Source organism: Trachinotus anak, unplaced genomic scaffold, assembly GCF_046630095.1.
Source record: "Trachinotus anak isolate AG129_WGS33_773 ecotype Australia unplaced genomic scaffold, CSIRO_AGI_Tana_v1 ptg000005l, whole genome shotgun sequence".
NCBI classification, from domain to species: Eukaryota; Metazoa; Chordata; class Actinopteri; order Carangiformes; family Carangidae; genus Trachinotus; species Trachinotus anak.
In genome coordinates this window covers 5,686,877-5,707,364 of record NW_027273856.1, presented here as the reverse complement: position 1 = coordinate 5,707,364, position 20,488 = coordinate 5,686,877, and the positions used below count along the sequence as shown (strand labels likewise).

The window sequence follows — 20,488 nt, the reverse complement described above, 5'->3', positions numbered from 1 at the left end:
TGAAAATGTAGAATTTAATGACAATCAAGCCGAATGTTGTTTGTGTGTTCAAATCAGGATCAGAATCAGTATCCTGTAGTCTAGTGAGAATTTATGGCAGCAGGACAATGAATGTGGGACTGACTCAGAAATTACCTATATATATTACGCCCTCTGAACAGCACTATGTGTTTAGAGGCTACAGTGGATCGCCATTGGAAAGTGATGAGAGATGGGGGCTAGCTGATTGGCGTGCTAACTTAAGTAGAAGGAAAAAATGTGATGGAGACAAGAGTTAAGATCGGCATTTCTCTCCATCTCTGGAGACAGCTCTTAGTGAGTAAAGGAATGAAGCTAGATAGTTGATCTCACAACATTTCTTCCAGACTGGTAAGTAAACAGCTTACCAGTCTGTTAATGCTAACACTATCTATGTAGCAATAACAAAACTTACAAATAGCTCCTTTAACTACACTGGTGGTAATTGTGCATGGGATCAAGTCATTGTTGTTTTGGTCTTTTTACAAACTGTGTTTTTGTCAACTCATGGTGCATTTCTTCCTAATGCATGATATTCTGTCAGGTACCTCCCAGAACAAGATTGTTGTTCTCTGCAGAGGTCTATCTCTAACACTCATGCCAGAACACGCTGATGCTATCAGAGGACACCACTTTGGAAGTGGGTGGTCCTGTTCCTTAGGAAGTCTTGTTGGAGCATGCCTCTACTCCCCAGTGAATGTGTGGATAATGTATCTAAAAATACGTACAATCATGAGTAATAACACGTGACCATGGAAACAAGGAAGCAGTGATGCCAACAAAAGAGGAAACGAGACATATTTATTGTATGCATCGTCTGCTTTTCTCAATAGTCCTTTCACTTCAACGGGACAGTGGGTCTTTAGAATAGTTTTGGATGTTATTTATAGGAGAATGAGAGAGAACAACCGTTTTGTTTATTTTCTGGAGGTGTAAAGGTTACAGGGAGCATCCAAGCAACACAAACATTCCAGCGTTCATCGTCAATCTCTGTCTTTGTCACGTACAGTTCACTGTTGGAGACGTGCTTTACACTGTGTACGTATGAAGGAGCGTGCTGACATACCTTGTTAATGAAAGCCCTGAGCGCGGCGAACACGTGTCTCAGGGCAGCTTCTGATTGGCCGACTTTGAGGAAGGTCAGGTACACGTCAAACACCTTCTTCATCAGCGGGTTGTGACCTTCGCTGTCCAGTAGCTGGGTCTGACACAGACAAACACACACAAACACTTGCATTGACTTACATCATTCCTAAGTGCACACACACATACATACACACATGTACACACAAAGTTAATTTTTGGCCTTTTTTTTTTTTTTTTTTGGACAGAGAAAGTGGAGACAGACAGAAACCTGGGAGAGACATGCAGTAAAGGGCCCAACCAGCCAGGAGTCAAACAAGGGACCTGCTGCTCAGGGCTCAGTGTGTCTATATGGTATGAGCCATTGGGACGTCACTGTACACCCAAATTTAACAATGTAGAATACATGCTGCAGTGCACATCCACCTACTGCTTCCCTTATTTGAAGGTTTAGTCACATTTGAGTCAATATGTCTGTTTTTGTGTTTGTGTGTGTGCGCGTGTGTGTGTGTGTGTGTGTGCTGACCTTGAAGCACTGTGTGAAAAGCGACAGGACGTCCAGGACACTCAGGCAGACCTCAGTGGAGATGTTGCCCTCTAGCAGAGCCTGATGGTGGATTTCTGCTTCTGATGGCCCCGTCCCTACAACACACACACGCGCACAACATATTCATATTCATCACACACTTCTGTGCTGATGATTACCACGCTGTGTTTCAGTACCGGTGCTGCTCCTGCTGAAGTCTGGTCTGCTTTAATTTTCTCATTTTAAATGAATTCAAACGGAAAAAATATTCATTGTTTACTGGGTTTGATTGCACATGAATTAAATAAGACTCAATAACTCTTGTTTAATAACTCTTCATGGGGACAATCTCAACATCTTGCACTATTCTATTTGATTAAATTTCCCGTCGTTAGCATGTTGTTTGATGGGAACATCAATAACTTGCTGTTTCTCATTAAAATGAATGAAAATAGAGCGCAAAAATGCAATTTATAGTGGACACATATATCACCTTTGTCATCATTTCACAGGGAAGCTGAGCAACAGGAAAGTTTCCCCAAACAGCAAAAACAAGCTTTACAATGGCTTTAATCCTGCGTTTACTGACAGAGATCTACAAACTGAGCCTGTCGTAGCACTGATGCATACTCAGGGTCACGGTTCTGCTGCAAGATGAATCCCTTTCCAAACACCCGAAAGTCGAAATGTATTGCAAGCCTGTGCAGAATTGGTCAATACGTATGCTGCATGCATCAATCAAGTGTTGATTTTAGGCACGGTTGAATGCAAGCACATCAAGCTCACAGAGGCCTGTTACGCTCCAGTCAAGCAGAAGAGAAGCGCAACATAAAAATATGAGGAGGTTTCCGCTGGCTTATCATAAAATGAGGTACCAGAGACAACTTCAGGGTGAACCAAGGGCAAAACAATCAACAAAAGGAACTATCTCCCCAGAAGGTGCTAACTAACCCAAGGTGAAAATACAAGAAACACCCCTACACCCCTAAAGCTTCAGTGCTATTCACAATAAAGGGAGTCAATCAGATACAAGAAAAACCAGATCTATTTCTGGTTTTGCCCTGCATTTCTGGCTTGTATCCATTCAGCTACAAACTTGTCATTACCTTGGTGCACGTCATTGTTTCTAGGTATTACCACAGTCTCCAACAACATTTCTTCAGACTACAGTAAGGCAGGAGTCTGACTATGTGAGATTAACTTTGAATGAGTGACTCGTGCGGCCATCTCCTCGCCTAAGCTCTTCAAATCAAGCTGTCAAGTTCAAACCTGGGCGCGTGTGTGAATACGTCTTTGTTTCGGATTTGTGTTGTTTCGTCCAGGCTGAAGTGGTTTGGAAACTGTAGCTATGCCATAAAGCTGACACCTTTTTTTAAAAGTTTGCCTAAGTTAAGCCTTTATTTGATAGGACAGTGCCGGGGGACAGAGAGGGGGAATGACATGTGGCGAAGAGGCTGGCCGGCCGGGCGTCAAACCGAGGACTTGCCTGCTCAAGGCTTATCAGCTTACACTACATGGTGTGCACCCCAACTAATCGGCTATCGGGTCAACTGTGCATTTACTAGGAGAACACAGATTAAGTCGATATAAAGGACAGCAGTCACTTGATAACTGTATGTTTTTATATGGTCAGTGGGGACAACATTTCTTGTGAGGTTTGTTTACTGGTCCAGATTTCCTGTCCGTTTCCTGGAAAGAACAATGTAGTTTTTACACAGATCAGAGACACTATACATCATGTGTATGCCCTGTCTACTTGCCTGGAAATAAACCCATAAAACCAACGCTTTGCAGATAACCTGAAGCGTGTAGTTACCTATATTGAGAGTGAGCGAGGCCTCCATGGTGCTGAACTGGTGTATCTTAGTCTGCATGAGACTGGCTCGGTTGCAGCGCATGGCTGGCATCGTCTGAGACTTCCTGTCAGAGGAGAACAGCTTCGGCACGCAAACATCCTGAGTCCTACATAAATAATACATCCGCAGAGAGAGAGAGGGGGAGCTTTAATTTGTTTGAACGATGGAGAGGAAAAAATACAGAAAGAAAACGAGGCCCTGTGTCAGCCGCTGAGACCAAGCTGCAGATGTCTATTATAATAATAATTAACACAGTATTTTATAAGAGAATATGGGACCTTTAGAAACAATGGGTGATATAATGATTAACCCAAGAGCGTCAACATTTCTGTGAAATCAGCCAAGACAACTTGGAGTCTTCGGAGTGTATGTAGCCGGGTTTCATATTTCAGATAGATAAGGCAGGCACGACAGGTGAGACCACAGTGCTTACCGGCCAATGCTCCTCTTTCCAATGTAACGAAACTGAACAAGACAGGTCCTGCAAGAAGAGGTTAAATAACAAGATATATTAGCTGCAGCAGGGAACAGGTGCATGAACACTTTCATTTTTCAGTCCTGGTATTTTTTTAAAGAACAGATTCAGTTTTAGTCAGTTTTAATCCTGTGTACCTCTGTTAATTGTTCATTTATCTCGTTATATGCCAAATATATGTAAAAAAAAAAAAGATCAGAGTATTTTTACATCAAAATCAATGGTTTTTCTCTTCCTGTAAAACGGTTTTAAACGCTTCATGACTCATCCTGCACTCAAGGCCCTCCCCAAACTATATTCTGTCAGTCCCCATTACGACCGGCATACAGGACCTACGAGCTAGCTAATGAATATGTGCCGATGCTGTGTTTTTTTTATTCTGCCCACTTTCACTAGATTTCCTCTTAACCCTCTGTTAAAAAGAAAATGGCCAGAGATCACACACTTTGAAGAAGGAAGGCTGTGCGCTCGACCTCGAGTATGTGACCCCTTCATCAGTTTGGCAACGCACACTGCGGGACTGGTGACCTAACTTAAGCTGTCTGAAAATGCCTTCATTGTGCACTGTGGTGCCACTGTCCAAGTGGAGCCACCAAAAACACATAGAAGACATGCACAGCAGGCAGTGTTACTGCTGTGTCTGTGGACTAGATCTGTGGACACACAACAGAGTGTCGTGTTTGGGAGCCGATGCTCTGTCTCCATTAGCAGAGACTCACAGTACAAACAGTAAAATTAATTTATTATTGTTTTCTAAATGATTTAATTCTGATTGGCTCAGTTTATTTTCCATTGTCATGTCACCCTTTGACTTTTAATATGTTACAGAAAATGAAAAGGTTTCGATGCATTACAACAGGCCACTGTATGGGGAAGAGTACTTTCTTTCATGCGCTACTCACTCTAGCAAACTGAGGAAGTTCATGATGTCTTGAGGGCCGACTTTATTCCAGTAAGCCATGAGAGTGTCTGTGGACGAGAAGAAAGACAAAGCCTATGATGCATGTTGTTTTTTAAATGGCACTCATCAACTTTGAATAAATAGCTCCTGTTGGTTTTAGAGGAGTCGCGCAGATAAATCAACCACACGTACTGCACGGGTGAAGCCTGGCTTATTGTTTGTGAGACAGCCGAGCCAAGTTTCTGCATAGGCTCTATCCCAAAAATAGCAGGAGGGGTAGTTATATCATATCCTGTGTGCAGTCAGTGAAGGCCTGACTGTGTAACGTGGCGATAGGGAACGACTTACCCTCTGACAAGGTCTTGACAATGTGCAGGAAAGAGAACAGGAGGCCTTTGATCTCATACTGTCCCAGTCTGCCGGCTGGGGGCATGGGGCTGCTGCTCATGGTGGAGCCACGTCTCTGCAGCTGTAAGAAAGTTCAACACAAACAAAAACACGCACATAGTGGCGAGATGATGCAGCCAAAGGAAATGAGTCTACATCCTTAAAATCAACAGATTTTACAGTGAAAAACTTTCCTTTAAAAAAAAAACAGGCTGCACAGGATGAAGAAGAGACAGCACAGTTACATTCAGATTGTGTGGATTTATTCTATATTTTTTGTTTGCATGGACACGATGTCTGATATCTCTCTGGGGTCTTATAATTAAACAATGAGCGATTTTATTTATGTAGTACCACATATGACACATTAAAGGAAAAGCCTCCTTCTTTATTATCATCTTTCAATGCCCCTTTAAACATGGTCACAAATATATGGTTACATTTTCTAAAGGGGTAATTTTCTAAAATTGCTGGACACTAACGTTGTTAGTAAACATTATATAAACAGGAATTGACAATGTATTTGTTGGGGACTATTTTCAGCCACAGATTAATACACATTTGGTGCACTATTGCGTATTTACAGCACAAGATGTATGTGAATAAAATGTGTTTTCTTTTAACTTTGTATTTATGAACACGTAACAAGAACAGCAAACAAAGAACTGACTGATAAAAAAGAAACTGGCTAAATAAACCATTTTTCCCATTGTCTTTCTCCCAGCTGTGTGTAGCGTCACATGGAGGAAATCTTTTGTTCTAAAGGATGCAGTTTTTTGACAATATGAAAGAAAGAAGACCAGCTGTAGGACAGCTTTTCTGAAGTTTTTTTTTTCTTATTTTGTAATAGCTTTTTTTTTTACCTGCTGCAAGATAAAACTTTAGGAAGAGGTGTCATCTTCACTAAGCCAGGGAAAAGCTAAAATGAAGGAGCATCAGTGCAATCATCCAGTGCAACAGTGTGTCTTTCTGATGTGCTTTTAATAGTTGTACAACAATGGAAGTTTACACAGCACAGGGAAATATAATATGTCAGGCGCTGGCTACACTAACAATATTAGGTAGCAGGATCAGGTCTGCACACTGGAGTTGTTAACAGTAAGAATAATATGGAATTTATGAAAAGAAGACTAAAGCAATAAATATTTTTATCAGACTAACCAGTAGTTGTGTTAAAGGCCCCATAAGTCACACTTTTCTTATGTTTTATTAACGTGTTGATATCCACGAGAAGATATATTTGTGGTTTTAAGAAACAAAAACCATCTCAATGTAGTTTTACATCTCTTCTCTCAGGCTTCTCTCTTGAGCTTTAGCAGCAACGGGTCAGTGAGGCTGACTGTTTTCTGATTGATTGAATAAAAATATAGCAGATTTCAGGTAAACTCTCAGAGAAACCAAATCCTGCAAAGTTGGATGGCGGGTCCAGGTGGGTGGGGCTTGGGGCATGGCTGAGAACAGTGACTGCTTTGTTGTGACATCACAAAGTTCCAGAAGTCCTTACGGCTAGTTTTAAAGCTAAGTTTCTGAACACAGGCTGTGTGCATTTCTCTGTGGACTGAGGCTTTGATACTTTCATAGTATTAATATAGAACCTAGACCAGCTTTATAATAATAATTAAAAAAAAACATGAACATCTCACTTTATAGAATATAGGACCTTTAAATTATTTACATGTTATTACTAGTGAAGAGATCTGCACAGGCTAAGGATTAGGGAAGCTTGTGTGGCCAAGTGACCTCCAGCTGCATCAATGAAAGCTTAGTTTACTTAGGCTGTTGTGTTTGAAACCATCAACTACCATAAACCAAAGACGGTGCTCTGAAAAGTGTTTCAAGTTTGTAAGTAGACAGATAGTCAATAATCCACTCTACTCAGTCTACATTTAACATCTGGGTGTGTGACTAGAGAGTGGATGTGCACACAGTCCTGGCGCATCAACTCAGGAAACATGAAAAAGCCTGCATGTTTGCCAATTAAAAAAAAAAAAAAAACACATCTCCTTCAGTGAGTAACATGTGGTGTTGGTCAGTGCGGTGGGCGCAGATCAAAAGAACATAACAATAAAATAATGGTAGTCTTTGGCATGTGTTAAATTAAGATTAATGTGTTAAAAATGAAAAGTCAATTCCAGTGCCCCTGAGTCAGCAGGCGCCTCACAATGAGAGGACACTACAACACCGTTCAAAGGAACATGGAGACAGTGTTTTCTAATATTAGTTTTATGAGGAAAATACTCAGTGGAGGCGTCAGACTTGGATCCAAAACAGTTAGGCAGGCCGCTTATTATTACAAGAACTGAACAAGTCTCATAAAAAAGTGAATGACCAAGCAGATGAAATCTCTTTTTGCAGCAAAGCTGCTCTGTGTCAGGCTGTGCTGGGGATACATTAATAAAGTGTTTAACAGTGGCTCGGCAGATGTGAAAGGCTCTCACCTCATTGCTGTCTGGCGTTCCTGGGTCCATGAACAGAGAGCCCCTGGAGTCCTCTCTCCTCACAACATGGCCGTTCTGGAGACCTGGAGCCAACACAATGCAGTAATGTTAGCGACAACAATTAAGTGTTTGCAAATGAAGGGGATGTACTGATGCTCTCCCAAACATGATAATGACTTTAGTTGACCTTAAATACATAATTAGATAACCAGATGCTTTATGTGCTGCATATTTGGCTGTAAATGTCTGCTGTTATCATGATAACTATCAGATAAACAGCCCTTGATAAATCTTTCATTGAGGGGGAGCTCCACTGATTTTATGCAGTGAGACCAGATGGGCCCTTGAAACCGGTTTCAGAAAGTCTTCTGCGGTTATGAAGCAGCCTTGCTGTGTAGTCTGAGAATATAAACCTCATTAAGTCACCAGGGAAAAGAGGCTATTGAATTGCATCATGGGAAGTGTGTTTGGGGTCAGGAGAGCTTCTTCCAGCCTTGTTTTTGACTATTGTTTAGTTCATTGTTTAGTTTAGTTCAGTTTAGTTCTGCCCCTTCTGAACACCAACTTCACAGAGACGCAAAACTAAATAACGGGAGAAGTTTTAAATATTTAGAAGTAGTAACATAATGACAGGCTACTGCTTTCTTTCCAACCTCTTTTTCGTAATTGCTGAGCAACGTCTTTCCATCATTGCAGGACAGCCGGCCTCAGGTGAGTTCTTTAATTTACATGGTTCTGAATCCCAAGAAGAAATAAACAACTACGTACATCACCCTCTTAGTGGAACATGTCTGGCAGGCAGCTGCTGCTTTCAGACAGAGTGCAGCTTAATGGATTGAATTGTGAACAGTTTTGCCGAGGGGCCTCTGCGGCGATGATAATGCACTATGTATAAACAGGAAGAGGCCAGATGCCATATGTGTTGTGCAGAACCAGCGGCTCTGTACTAACCATGGTCTTTCTCAATTGCGGTGCTGATTCTCCTGCTGTCTGTGGAGCCGGTCGATATGAGGTCGTCTCTGGAGCCCTGGACAACCACAAGATGGAGGAAGTAAAAACTTTATAATACGCTAAACTCTCACTTCAAGTTTCAGCCACATAAACGGGAGGAATGCTGTCACCGAATGAAAGTCAATGTATTAAGCTGCACAGTGACACCTTCCGACGGATACCATATGAAGTTTGCATTGCAACTAAACACTTATTGTGAAAACACGAACACATTTATCTTTTCCACATGTTGAGTCTGAGAGACCGCAACTGTAAATTCTCCCGAAAGCAATGCAGCCATCTGCTCCTGTGAAATCACATTATCAAAAGAAGAATGTCTCAGTTTAAATTGACTCTTTGTCTTTTACGGATGCTCCAAAGTTCCTCCTCACCTAATGAGAGGCCAATTTGCATCTTTATATTTTCCTTAATGTAATAAACAACCACATTTTAAAGGGAGTAGGCAGCAGTCTGCCTCAGAGAACAGTGCCCCTGCAGTGACAGTCCAGGGCTGCGAGGGGACTCACGTTGAGGCCGAGGCCAGGGCTGGAGGTGTGTGGCTGGGCAGACAGCTGCTTCAGGTTCTGGTAGAGCAGCTCCAACAGCGGCAGGTAGAGCAAACAGATCCTGGCCTGCTGGTTCTGAAACATTCGAAATGACTTGGATGAGCTTTTTAACAGCAAATGCACTGATGAAGACAGCAACATGAACACACACGTGATGAGAGAGGACTAACGCACTCTGAAAAGTGTACTCAAAAGCATATCTGTCCTCAGGTGCTCTCAATAGTACCCGCACACTAAAAATGAGCTTGTTTGCATAACAGACGCTGTTATCTTGTCGGACGGGTGAATACACCGTTAAACTGCAGCTTAGCATATGTACAGAGCGTGACCTGTGTCAAACTAGTGTCACATCAAACATTAACTCTTCGCGTGCAAACAGTGACATTCTGATTCAAATGGGCTGCACAGTGGGCAAGTGCTTTGCTTAACAAAGACCTCGTGGGGGTGATGAAAGATAAGTGTGCAAATAGGTTTTTCAAACAAGGCAGATTGTTGCATTACTATCTAGAAAGTTTAGGTTTTTTTGGCAGGTTTGTGCCTTTATTTGATAGAGACAGACAGGAAATCTGGTATCACTGTTTCTGGAGAGAAATCTGCCAATACACCACTCATTATAATTATTATTACCATTACTACTGTTATTTATTATTATTATTGTTGATAACACCATTATCTATGGGTATTAGATTTAGTATTTTCAGTATAACAATTAAGTAAACACAGCTGTTCCTGGTCTCTCTCTCTCTCTCTTCTCCCTCTCTCTCCTCCACCCCACCCCACCCTCTGTTTCTCCTCCAACAAACCCAACCAGTCAAGGCAGACACCCCCCCACAGACACACACACCCACATGTCTAGTTCTGTTGGAGGTTTCTTCCTGTTAAAAGGGAGTTTTTCCTCCCCACTCTCGCCAAGTGCTTGCTCTTTGTGGGAACTGTTGGGTTTCTCTCCATAATGACTTTTCTCTATAAACACTTTGCCCTGTAAACCGTCTTGCGATAACGTACATTATGAATAGGCGCTATACAATTGAACCGAAATGCAGGGGTGCCCATGTGGCGTGCGCCCTAACCACTTGGCTTCCAGGTTGGCTCAAGTTTTAAGTTAATAATAGACAAAATCTCTCGTTAAGATTTTTGTGCAGGTGATTTTCAAGTGCAAATGAAAAGACAAGACAGTCGAGTCTGATGTCATGATTACCAAAGTTAGGTACTCATCAAGTGTTATTAACGACTGTAATTCATCATTCTCAACAATAAATCCTTGTTCCATCCTCCCTCTCTATTGTTTTGATTTTTCTTTCTGTTTCCTTTGCTTGTCTCTTCTTGCTCGCATCTTCAGCCCCACCCATCCCTCACCTTGAAGGCTGTGTAGCGGTCGTCCATGGCATGTTTGATGAGAAGATTTTTGAGAACGCTCACGGCCAGCTGCCTGACCTCGGGCCCCTGCTGCAAGGCCTCGGCCACTTCTCTGAGCAGCAGGCCGACCAGGAAGTGGTTGCGGCAGTATTCCTCCGTCAGGCTGAACTCCAGACTTTGCTCTGTGATCGTTTCAGGCAGACATGTCAGTATATTAGCTATGGCAAAAATGACACTGATACCAGTATGGGGCCATCTGCCAAGATTAAGACTGAGCTAATGACAGGGAGACATTTCCTCATACCTCAGACAGATCAGACAGTCTTGTGCTACTTGTTTGTTTAGTTTGCTGGTTGTACATGCAGTTAGAAATCTATTTGCATCTACTTCTTACCAGAGGTGGACAAAGTACACTACTCCATTACTTGAGTCACAGTTTAGGTACTCCTGGTAAAGTATTACTCCACTACATGTGAAAGTTATTCATTATTGAATGTCATCTCAATGTTCAGTTTCTAATGTATTTCCATGCCTCTTTAAAGCACTTGTGTCTGAATGGTGCTATATAAATAAACTTATTTTGCCTTACTAGAGCACTTGCTTTTAAAAATACTTAAAGGTCCCATATTGTATAAAGGTTGATGTCCATGTCTTTTTTTGATTATAAAGCAGGTCTAGGTTCTATATTAATACTGTGAAAGTATCAAAGCCTCAGTCCACAGAGAAATGCTCACAGCCTGTATTCAGAAACTGAGCCTTAAAACCAGCCATCAGGACTTCTGTAACTTTGTGATGTCACAACAAAGCAGTCACTCTCAGACATCCCCCAAGCCCCACCCATCTGGACCCACCATCCAACCCTGTTTAGCTGAAATCTGCTATATTTTTATTTTAACACTCAGAAAACAGTCAGCCAGTCAGAAGAGAGGCTCAGAGCCTCTCCTGAGAGAAGAGATGTAAAACTACACTGAGATGGTTTTTGTCAACACATTGTTGTACTGTTCAACAGTTACAGCACCTAATGACTCTGAAACAACCCACTGAACGCACTGACTTATTTGTAGACCCTGCAGAATAAAGAGCTTGTAGAATATGATAGAAAGTCTGTAGAAATAACAACACATCTGAATCAATAAAAGGTTACTACAAGTTTATCTGGAATTAAACAAACGTTACACACTGTGGCTGGCTTTCTAAAGATGGATGGCAATTTTTTTTAACTTATGGTAAACACAGCAAACATTTGAAATGGATGGAATCTTATTCTATTTCTAAAATTTCGACGCCGACTAGAGATAAGGCTGTGGTGCTCTGGTGAAGAAGCTTTTATCTGAGCTTTATCTAATGTAGCCATCATTAGGCCTCTGCCAAGTTTGAGCTGAAATTGAGCTGAACAAATATGCAGCAGCACAACAGGACTGACACTGTAAGAAGTCTAGTTTTGCACAATAGAAGCAATTTTTTTTTTTTTTTTTGAAAAGTCAACAAAACACTATTACAAATGATCTGTTTTCATTGTTTGATGTTTTGGAAATAAAACAGGATTTTCTTCTCTCGTGAAATCATCATCAATTAAACGTGATGACTTTCAGCAGTTCGCCTCTCTGTTGGAAATGGCTCCCTGGGGCCTGATAAGACAGGTGCCATGACTTGAAAGCAAAAAAACAGCGTTTCCATTTCAATTTAGTCCAAATAGTCTGAACAACCACCTCATTGCGTCCCTTTTTTTTATTTTTATTTTCAAAATTCACATTTCCATCACTCGTTTTTTAAGTTCGCAATTTCAACTTGAGCATTAAGCACGTGAATGGAAACATATCTATGGATTGTCTTTTTCTCCTGTGATGAGCACAACGTATGACCTTCTGCATTTTCAAAATAAAATAAAATTTATTCGCTGACTAAAGTCACAAGCTTCAAAGTAACAAGTACTTCAGAGAAATGTAGTGGAGCCAAATATACCATATTTGTCTTTCAATGTAGTGGAGAAAAAGTCATAGATTTTCAAAATAATAATACTCAAGTAAAGTACAGAAATTTGAAAATATACTTAAGTACAGTACTCAAGTAAATGTACTTCCTTACTGTCCACCCCTGAGTGCAAACACTAATTACTCAGGTCATATACAATATAACCAGTGTTGTTCAATATTGAATCATTCAAAGTTAAACATTGCAAAACAATATGCAACAGAACAGCAACAAGCCCACGAAACACATTCATTCAGACATGACTGTTCCCACACCACACAAAAAAGAGAAATTCAGATATTCATCACACAGGAAATGTATAATGTGATGTGGAACTTTTGGATTTGTATATTCAGAGAAGAGAGATAAATCAACAGGAATCAGAAAAAATGTGCCACTGAAAATGAGAAGTTTCAACATAGACAATAACGTACAGTTTCACAATAATGTGTCAATGTTAAAACTGGCAGTGCAGCCTGGGAACTGAGGAACCATCTGCAATTATCTTCTCCAATGACACAGACAGGCAGACAAAGAGACAGAAAGAGAGAGAGAGAGAGAGAGAGAGAGAGAGAGAGAGAGAGAGAAGACAGACAGCAAGAGGAGAGAGAGGCAGCTTCGTGAGAGATGTTCCTGTCTAGTGTTTGCAAATATCAAGTCAATTATGCATTAAGATAAGGTCATTTGATTCCCACAACAGCAAAGCTCCTCTCGTCCGCAAGACACAGGCACGTGAGGGCATTAGCCTAGAGTTAGCATTGTGCAGAGCGAGCAGGAGTGAATGGGGTGCCTTATGAGAAAAAGGGGGGGGGGCGAGTTAGTGCAGGTCATGTGCAAAGGTTGTTTTTGCGTACGGCAGCAAACACGGAGACGATGGTGTGGAGCAGTGAGCATCACCTACCTACAGGGCCAAAAAGCTCCGTCGCATACGGAATAAAATCTGACCACAAGCAAAACACAAAAAAAAAAAAAACAGAGGGTGGGTGGGAGTAAAAATAAAGAAACTGGGGGTCAAACTGTCAACAACACATGCAGCATTACAACACAAACATGTTTGCTTTTCACTTGTGGGTGTGTATAACATGTAGTGTTAACAAGTGCAAGTGGGTCAGAGTAATGTCACCTGCTTAATAATAGACGTGTGTGTGTGTGAGGGTAATAAATGGGATCAGTGTGGTGGATGCAGGGCAGGGCAGAGTCAGTGAGGGGTCGGGAGTCATGTGAGCACGAGCTAGTCAGTGGTTACATGTGTGGCGGGAAGCATAATGCATTCAGGGGTGGGCAGAATAGGTTGTCTCGACTCTCACCTTGCACCCTCTGCAGCTTGGTGCGCCCAAAAGCCATGGGCAGGTTAAGGGGGATGAAGTGCTCGTGGTTACACATCGTCATTAGGAAATCAAATTTCATTTCAGTCAGCACCTGCGGCAGAAAAACATACATCAGCGTGAGAGTATGGGCCTTGTACACACAAACGCAAACTTCCGTCAACCGCCTCAGTGCAAGAATATAGTTTAAATACACAGTAATCCTCAACACTGCTGACTGAGCCTGTCAAACAAAACTGGCCGGGTGTTGGCTCAATTTGTTAGTCAAATGTGCAGCTGGTACAGAGAGAGACAGAGGAGAGGGAACCGTTTGCTTTTTCTGTTATGTCTGAATTAAAACACACAACTTTCAGTGTGGTGGCTCCTGAGAGCTCAAAGCACTGCAGCTTCAAAAAACACAAGCAAATACAAAAAACGCGTCATTTCAGCTGTTTTTGTTCAGTGCTTTTAATTTTAAAAGTCACAAAGAACTGAACAACAAGTGCGTCCCAGCCAGGTTAGTGTCCCCTGGAAACACTTCAGTTGTCGTCTGTGCTACTTGCACCTTGTATTTGGTTGGGTTGTGAGCATTTGCAGCGTATGTGTTGTCAAATTGATGGAGATATTTTCTGAATTTGCTTGCATGTGTTTTGAGCTCTCAGGGCCACCGTATTTCAGGTAATATAACAGGTAATGTAACTGGCCATCACATACTCCAGCAGCTCTCTCACACTTTTGTCTTTGTATATTACACCGACAGTACATTTTTACTGATTGTGCTGGGCTGCTGAGTCAGGACTAAGAGGCAACCCACCCAGAAGGTGGAGCTGAGAAGGCGTGAGGGGTGGAGCTGACCTGCTCTGTACTCTATCCTGATTGTCAGGCAGGTCGCCGTGTGTGATACAGTCTGTCAATCACACGGTAGCCCCGCCCTTAAATAATGAACATCATGTTGTATTGAAGAAGACTTTAAACTAGAGACTGAAACCATAAACTCATTAGGAAAACGTTTACTGAGGTAATAAATCAAATGAGAAGTAGAGACATTTTTTCATAGACTTCAATACAGTCAGAGTCACCCATTGATGGTCACTGGACAGAATGCAGGTTTAAAATACTTCACATTGGCCTTATTTTTCAGACCTGGAGTCTACATCCATTTTCATATACAGTCAGTTGTCGGGATGTGAACAGTACCTTTGGATCTTTGAGACTGAAATGACGCATGTAGTGATTGACCAGGCCAAAGGCAAAGCCCCTGTTCATGAAGGTCAGGCACCTCTGAAGAGAGAGGAAGCTTGGGTTAGCACACATGCTGCTCAGGCTCTCTATACGCAAGAGGTGTGACCCCAGACAAAACACACATATTTCTGAGATTCAGATTAACATTTAAAAACAGAGCTGTTGTGTTTGTGGAGTGGCAGGGCGAACCATGAAAACGCAAACAAACCACCTCAGATCGGAAATATGTTGGTGTTGATGATTTCAAGCATCAGATAAGTCGGTGAAGTTTGCATGTACGTCACCGTCATTTAGCAAATGAAATGAACTGGGGTTTTTTTTTCAGACCTTGATGAAACTGGCCAGGCTCAGGTTGATGCAGCGAGCTTCCTCTGGGATCTCCATGTGGCGGATGGTGATGTGCGGCATCACTGACAACACCAGCGACTGCAGCGCCTGGTGGAAGCTGTCGGGGAAGCGCTGGGCCCGCGGCATCTAAAGAGATACACCGGACATATATAACAATGTAATGATAGACTGCTTAAATTGAAGGCGATAAAAAGTTAAAACGTCAAACTGTTGGAAACACTGCGAAGACAGATTACCCGTATATAGATACGCTTAAATTAAATATATATTTTCTCTTAACACGCCATCATTTAACTTCTTAACAGCCACAGGCATCTCTTTGCTTACTGCTGAAGGTCTGGCAATCCTGGTTCAGAGCCAGATGAAATACAGACCCATGGCATAAGAATGTGAAATATACACATGGCTCCAGGATTCACAACCAGTCTGCAGTTCTGTCTTTGAGTGTGTCTGAGGTTTTGTTTAAACATGTTGACTTTTATACACATGTGGTATGACCTACATGATCAATGCCTAGTCTAAACATGAGACCTTTACAAGCGGTGCCGCTTGCGTCTAACAAAGCAAGCTGTGATAAACATGTGATAAACAGCTCAATCTTTTTGTGCAAAAGAAGAAGAAGCCGCTCAGTGCCAACCTTGATGCGGTTGCCCTCTTGCAGGTACTGGGCCATGGATTTGGCCATGGTTTCGATAAAGAACCAGGAGTACTGTTGAAAGGGGGATAAAAGAGGACTGGAGTTAGGTGCAGCCTTACTAGGAAAATATAACAGAATAAAGCATATAAAGCAAAAGTGAAACCAACAAAAATATGACTCATAGTCATAGAGATACAGAGATAACAAAGACAGCACAAGCAGCTGCATGTTGGATGATGTCTTCTGTGGAAAGTGGTCCCGAGAGAAGTCGGAGCAATTCACTTTCAGTTTTGAAGACACGAAGAGCCATCTGGTGTTCGGCGTTGGCACTACAACTAAGTGTGTGATGGAAACGGATGCACCTTGAGCAGTTTATTGCTGGTGTTGAAGTCAGCTGTTTGCTTGAGGATGGCTGTGACCGCGGTGGCCAGCACCTCGTGAGTGGTCGCCGAGTTTCCTGACGCGGGGTTGTTGGTAACAAACACATACTGAGGACAGAAGAAAAAAAACACCTAAATCCATATACACATCATTTTTTCTAACTCAGAAGTGTGTGAAATGATTTTGATGGTTTTTTTTTTAAGTAGTTTTTTTTTTTTTTTTTTTTGCCATTTAACTCCTTTATCTGACAGGACAGTGTAGAGGGGGAATGACATGCAGCAAAGAGTCGAATCGGGGACTCGTCTGCTCAGAGCATATGCACTCATGAGGTATGCACCCTAACCATTCGGCTATCAGGTCGCCCCATTCTGATGTTTTAACGCCCATATCAGTGTTTGTGCTGGTGGCCCACCTTGACAAAAGAGCGCAGGTAGTGTTCCAGTCCTTCCTCGTGACATCTGGAGACTATGTGTATGATCACACTGAAAGGAAATGAGGTACTGTAAGCATTTGTATCAGTGGTAAATACAACGTGAACGTGAGGCCACTTTTTTTTTTTTTTTTTTTTTACACAAGTGAACAACTGACCGCAGACAGTTGACCGCAATCTCGTGGGATTCCTTGTTGGCTGTTGTGAGCACCTCAAACAGCTGCATCAGCACCGTTGGTAAGAAGTTGATGATGACATGAGTCTCCATGGCATGTAGGCACTGTGGGAACCAGGAAGAGGCAGAAGGAGAGGAGGAATAGATGGGTCAGGGGTGTCCAACAGGTGGCTCACGAGCTACCAGTAGCTACAGAATACAGTACAAACCATGGATGCATAGTGCAAACTTAAAGCAACACAACTTCCCTCAGTAAATCTGCTCCAAATGCAACTACATCAGATACACAGACATATCCTCCCCTCTTCAACACCAAATCATTATTTGTCAGTTATCAATCAAATTAGTTTGTTTACATCAGATATGACGTGCAGCAACTCTTCTGGATAAAAGAACAGATATAAACTAAACTTTTTCAACAAACAGGAAATTAGTTGCCGTAGATTAAGTGAGATAAATTGTGGGCTTCAACTTGAGCCCTGATTTTTCTTTTAGTCCATGTTTGTTTATATTTTGGAAAATTAAGAGTACCCACTTAGTTATTTTAAGTTCCTTGTTTGGATGTACTGACAACTATCACCGGATCACTGACTGAGGACCTTCTCTTTTCCTCTGACTTCTAAGCAGATTTACGGACGTTTATTTGCAGCGGTGTTATCACATCTGTGTTCAGGTTTAAATGAATCATGACTCAGACTTTTTTAGTTATTTAGTTAGTTGAAGTTATTTTTTTAGGCATTTTTTAATCCATTTATTAAAAAGGATAGTGTAGAGTGACAGGAAATAAGGGGACAGAGAGGGGAATGACATGCAGCAAAGAGGTGGGCCGGTCGGGAGTCATGTCTGCATGTGCTCATGTGGTATGCACCCTAACCACCCGGCTATGAGCTCGCCCCGGCTCAGATATTTGGCAATAAAATTGACACTGATGGGAGTTTCAGATGCTTTTGGAACAAACTGTGAGTTTTGGATACTGATATTTGATGATTTATTAAATGATCCCATTCATCTGACTTGTTTGCTTGGAGATCAGTTTTGAGACGGTATGTGACTAAATTTAACCAGTAATATAAGACATGTGGAGCTCTCAGCTCCTTTTATTTTGTCAAAGCAGCTCTCAGAGTAGAAAAGGTTGGAAATCCCAGAGAAGCTGACAGAGCTCACTATCCATCCTGACACTGATCCCAACTGTGTTAAATGTCAGGACCAGCCAATCTCACCCACATGCTCCATATCTCTATTTTAGAAGTCTGTCTGTGACTGTAGCTTTCCTCAAGTTACTAACAAGCTGTGTTATAATGATGCACTGGAGTCCTCATACAGACATGTGTCCTGTGCTATTGTGTGTAGTTGTTAACTCTGTCTTGCTGACTTAATATTTGTTGTGTGCTCCTTTTTGTATACCTATGTATGTTGTCTTTACTCTGTAAAAAGTGCTGTGTATTAATGTGTTTAGATTTTCAGATACGACCTGCTAAAGGACTGCAGATGTAAATAAGCTTTAAGTTAAAAATGATGATGAAATGTGCACATTGTCCCTTATAAACACAATAAAATAAAATCCTCCCTCTCCTACCTTCTGGATAAAAAAGATGCTCCCTTTCTATAAAATGTGTACTTCTTAGAGCATGTCAGGTTATTTCAGCTGGATGCTGCCCCCACTGGCTGCATGACCCCCTGTACTCCACCAACATTAAAGTCCTGATTTTCCCATGCGAACAGCACACAGTGCATCTAGTGTGGTATTGTCTCTGAAATGTCCTACACTAAATGTCTTACATACTTAAACTCTCTTTTTTTTATCTTTCCTTGTTCCTTGCTGTTTCTACCCTCTGGTCTTAGTATCAGTGCTTCCTGTTAATGTTCATCCAGTCATATATGTGAGGGTTTATGTGCTGTGTTGTTGTTTTTTGTGTTGAAAGTCCCACAAATATAAATCACTATATTAAAAAAAAAAAAAAGGAATAATACAGCAAGGGTTGACTCAACTGCATCAAACCATTAACAGATGATACTGATTTTGTTTGTCTGGGCTCCTCCTCCTCCTCCTGAAGGCGAAACTCTTTACGAGTAAGACCAGAGCTTTATCTGACTGCCTGATCATCTCCGGCTGCACGCGTGAATATTTTATTATTAGCATATTTTATTTTATTATTAGATTCTTATTTCTTTTTGCTTCAAGTGAAATCAAGATGTATCTCAAGGAAAATAGGACAAGAGCTAAAGTTGAGCGCTTGGGTGACACCACATGTGACAGGTGTGTAAGTGAGTGGGTGGTACTGTAGGAGGTGAACCGTACTAAAACTTCTCAGAAACCATCACTTCTCAATTAATCACCGAGTTGATAAAAACCCTGAGCACTGGTGGAGACAGTGTGCGTTCTTTCTGAGGCAGATCATTATCATATATTCTGGTTCTTGTCTGTTACTAATTCTTCTCTGGCAGGAGGTTTATAAAGTGTTGTAAAAAAGTACTCCAGAGACCTTGTCTTTAGGCTCCCTGCCTCCAGAACATGTTATGTTGTATGATGGATGTTTAGTTTGGATTCTAAGCGCTGCTGGGGTCAGAGGGTCAGAGGGTTGGGGAAAGCTACCTACATTGAAACCTATTTGGTTTCAATGTAGGTAACTGGTCTATTTTGGGTTATTTGTGAAATCTTTGGAATCCTTTTTGTATTAAACTGCAACAGGACAAATTATTTAAAAAAAGTTGGACAGTGTAAACCACAGCTGTACAGTCGTCATCTGTTTGATATGAATCTCTTTGTCCTTGTCTTTTAATTTTTTTTCCACACTCCTTTTTTTAGAAAGGATTTGTGTGTCGTGAAGGTGAAAACCCAAGAGTTCATCTCTACTTGTTTAGTTTGGATATCATTTATTTTTGATTTAATTTATTGGTCACATTTTTGTCCCACAGAAGGCGTGGACGGTAAAGACATTGTTTGTATGGACCTTGACATATCACAATAAAGTCAGGGAGCCTGTGTCTGTACAGGATCAATAGCTACGTGCACAGTGACTCGCAGCATCTCACCTTCAGGTATTTGACGAGTTCTGCTGGGTTGCCCTCTGATGTCGTCCTCATCAGCTGGCAGTGCTGGAAGAACTTGTGAAGATGCAGGTCCTGAGGATGAAGCAGCGTCAGTATCATCCATGCACACTCCATCTGAACCAGCTGTCTTTGTGCAGACCTTACGTATATGTGAGGATGTAAAGAACAAACAGAAGAATGAAGTTGTACCTGAGCGAATATCGTTGATGCCACATGGGTCCTCACTTTGAAGAGGGTCTTGGCGTTTTCCACCCACTTGATATCCGGCTGGGACTGTTCAAAGGAGACATGACACACAAATTACACGACATGCTGGGGAAAGGATCAGGAGCACTGTTATCCTGCAGTGTTGA

General features: G+C 41.7%; 1 protein-coding gene across 3 annotated transcripts in view; it reads right to left on the bottom strand.

Annotated features, from left to right (window-relative positions):
* dock11 (dedicator of cytokinesis 11) overlaps positions 1-20,488 on the bottom strand; it is a 75,661-nt gene that overhangs the window by 19,071 nt on the left and 36,102 nt on the right. For 2 of the 3 annotated variants that reach the window (XR_011691004.1, XM_071478024.1), the window contains exons 22-41: positions 20,325-20,408; positions 20,118-20,207; positions 17,068-17,189; positions 16,892-16,961; positions 16,461-16,586; positions 16,099-16,170; positions 15,441-15,587; positions 15,069-15,152; positions 13,875-13,986; positions 13,469-13,507; positions 10,597-10,778; positions 9,202-9,315; positions 8,636-8,711; positions 7,685-7,767; positions 5,208-5,328; positions 4,861-4,927; positions 3,917-3,964; positions 3,444-3,589; positions 1,628-1,743; positions 1,085-1,222 (exon numbers count right to left, since the gene is read on the bottom strand). Coding sequence is in view for 2 of the 3 variants with exons in the window: in XM_071478024.1 (XP_071334125.1) it covers positions 1,085-1,222; positions 1,628-1,743; positions 3,444-3,589; positions 3,917-3,964; positions 4,861-4,927; positions 5,208-5,328; positions 7,685-7,767; positions 8,636-8,711; positions 9,202-9,315; positions 10,597-10,778; positions 13,469-13,507; positions 13,875-13,986; positions 15,069-15,152; positions 15,441-15,587; positions 16,099-16,170; positions 16,461-16,586; positions 16,892-16,961; positions 17,068-17,189; positions 20,118-20,207; positions 20,325-20,408 (2,037 nt within the window). In the remaining variant the exon portion in view is untranslated. The remainder of the gene's footprint in view (positions 1-1,084; positions 1,223-1,627; positions 1,744-3,443; positions 3,590-3,916; positions 3,965-4,860; positions 4,928-5,207; positions 5,329-7,684; positions 7,768-8,635; positions 8,712-9,201; positions 9,316-10,596; positions 10,779-13,468; positions 13,508-13,874; positions 13,987-15,068; positions 15,153-15,440; positions 15,588-16,098; positions 16,171-16,460; positions 16,587-16,891; positions 16,962-17,067; positions 17,190-20,117; positions 20,208-20,324; positions 20,409-20,488) is intronic. The other variant, XM_071478025.1, reaches the window with a different exon arrangement.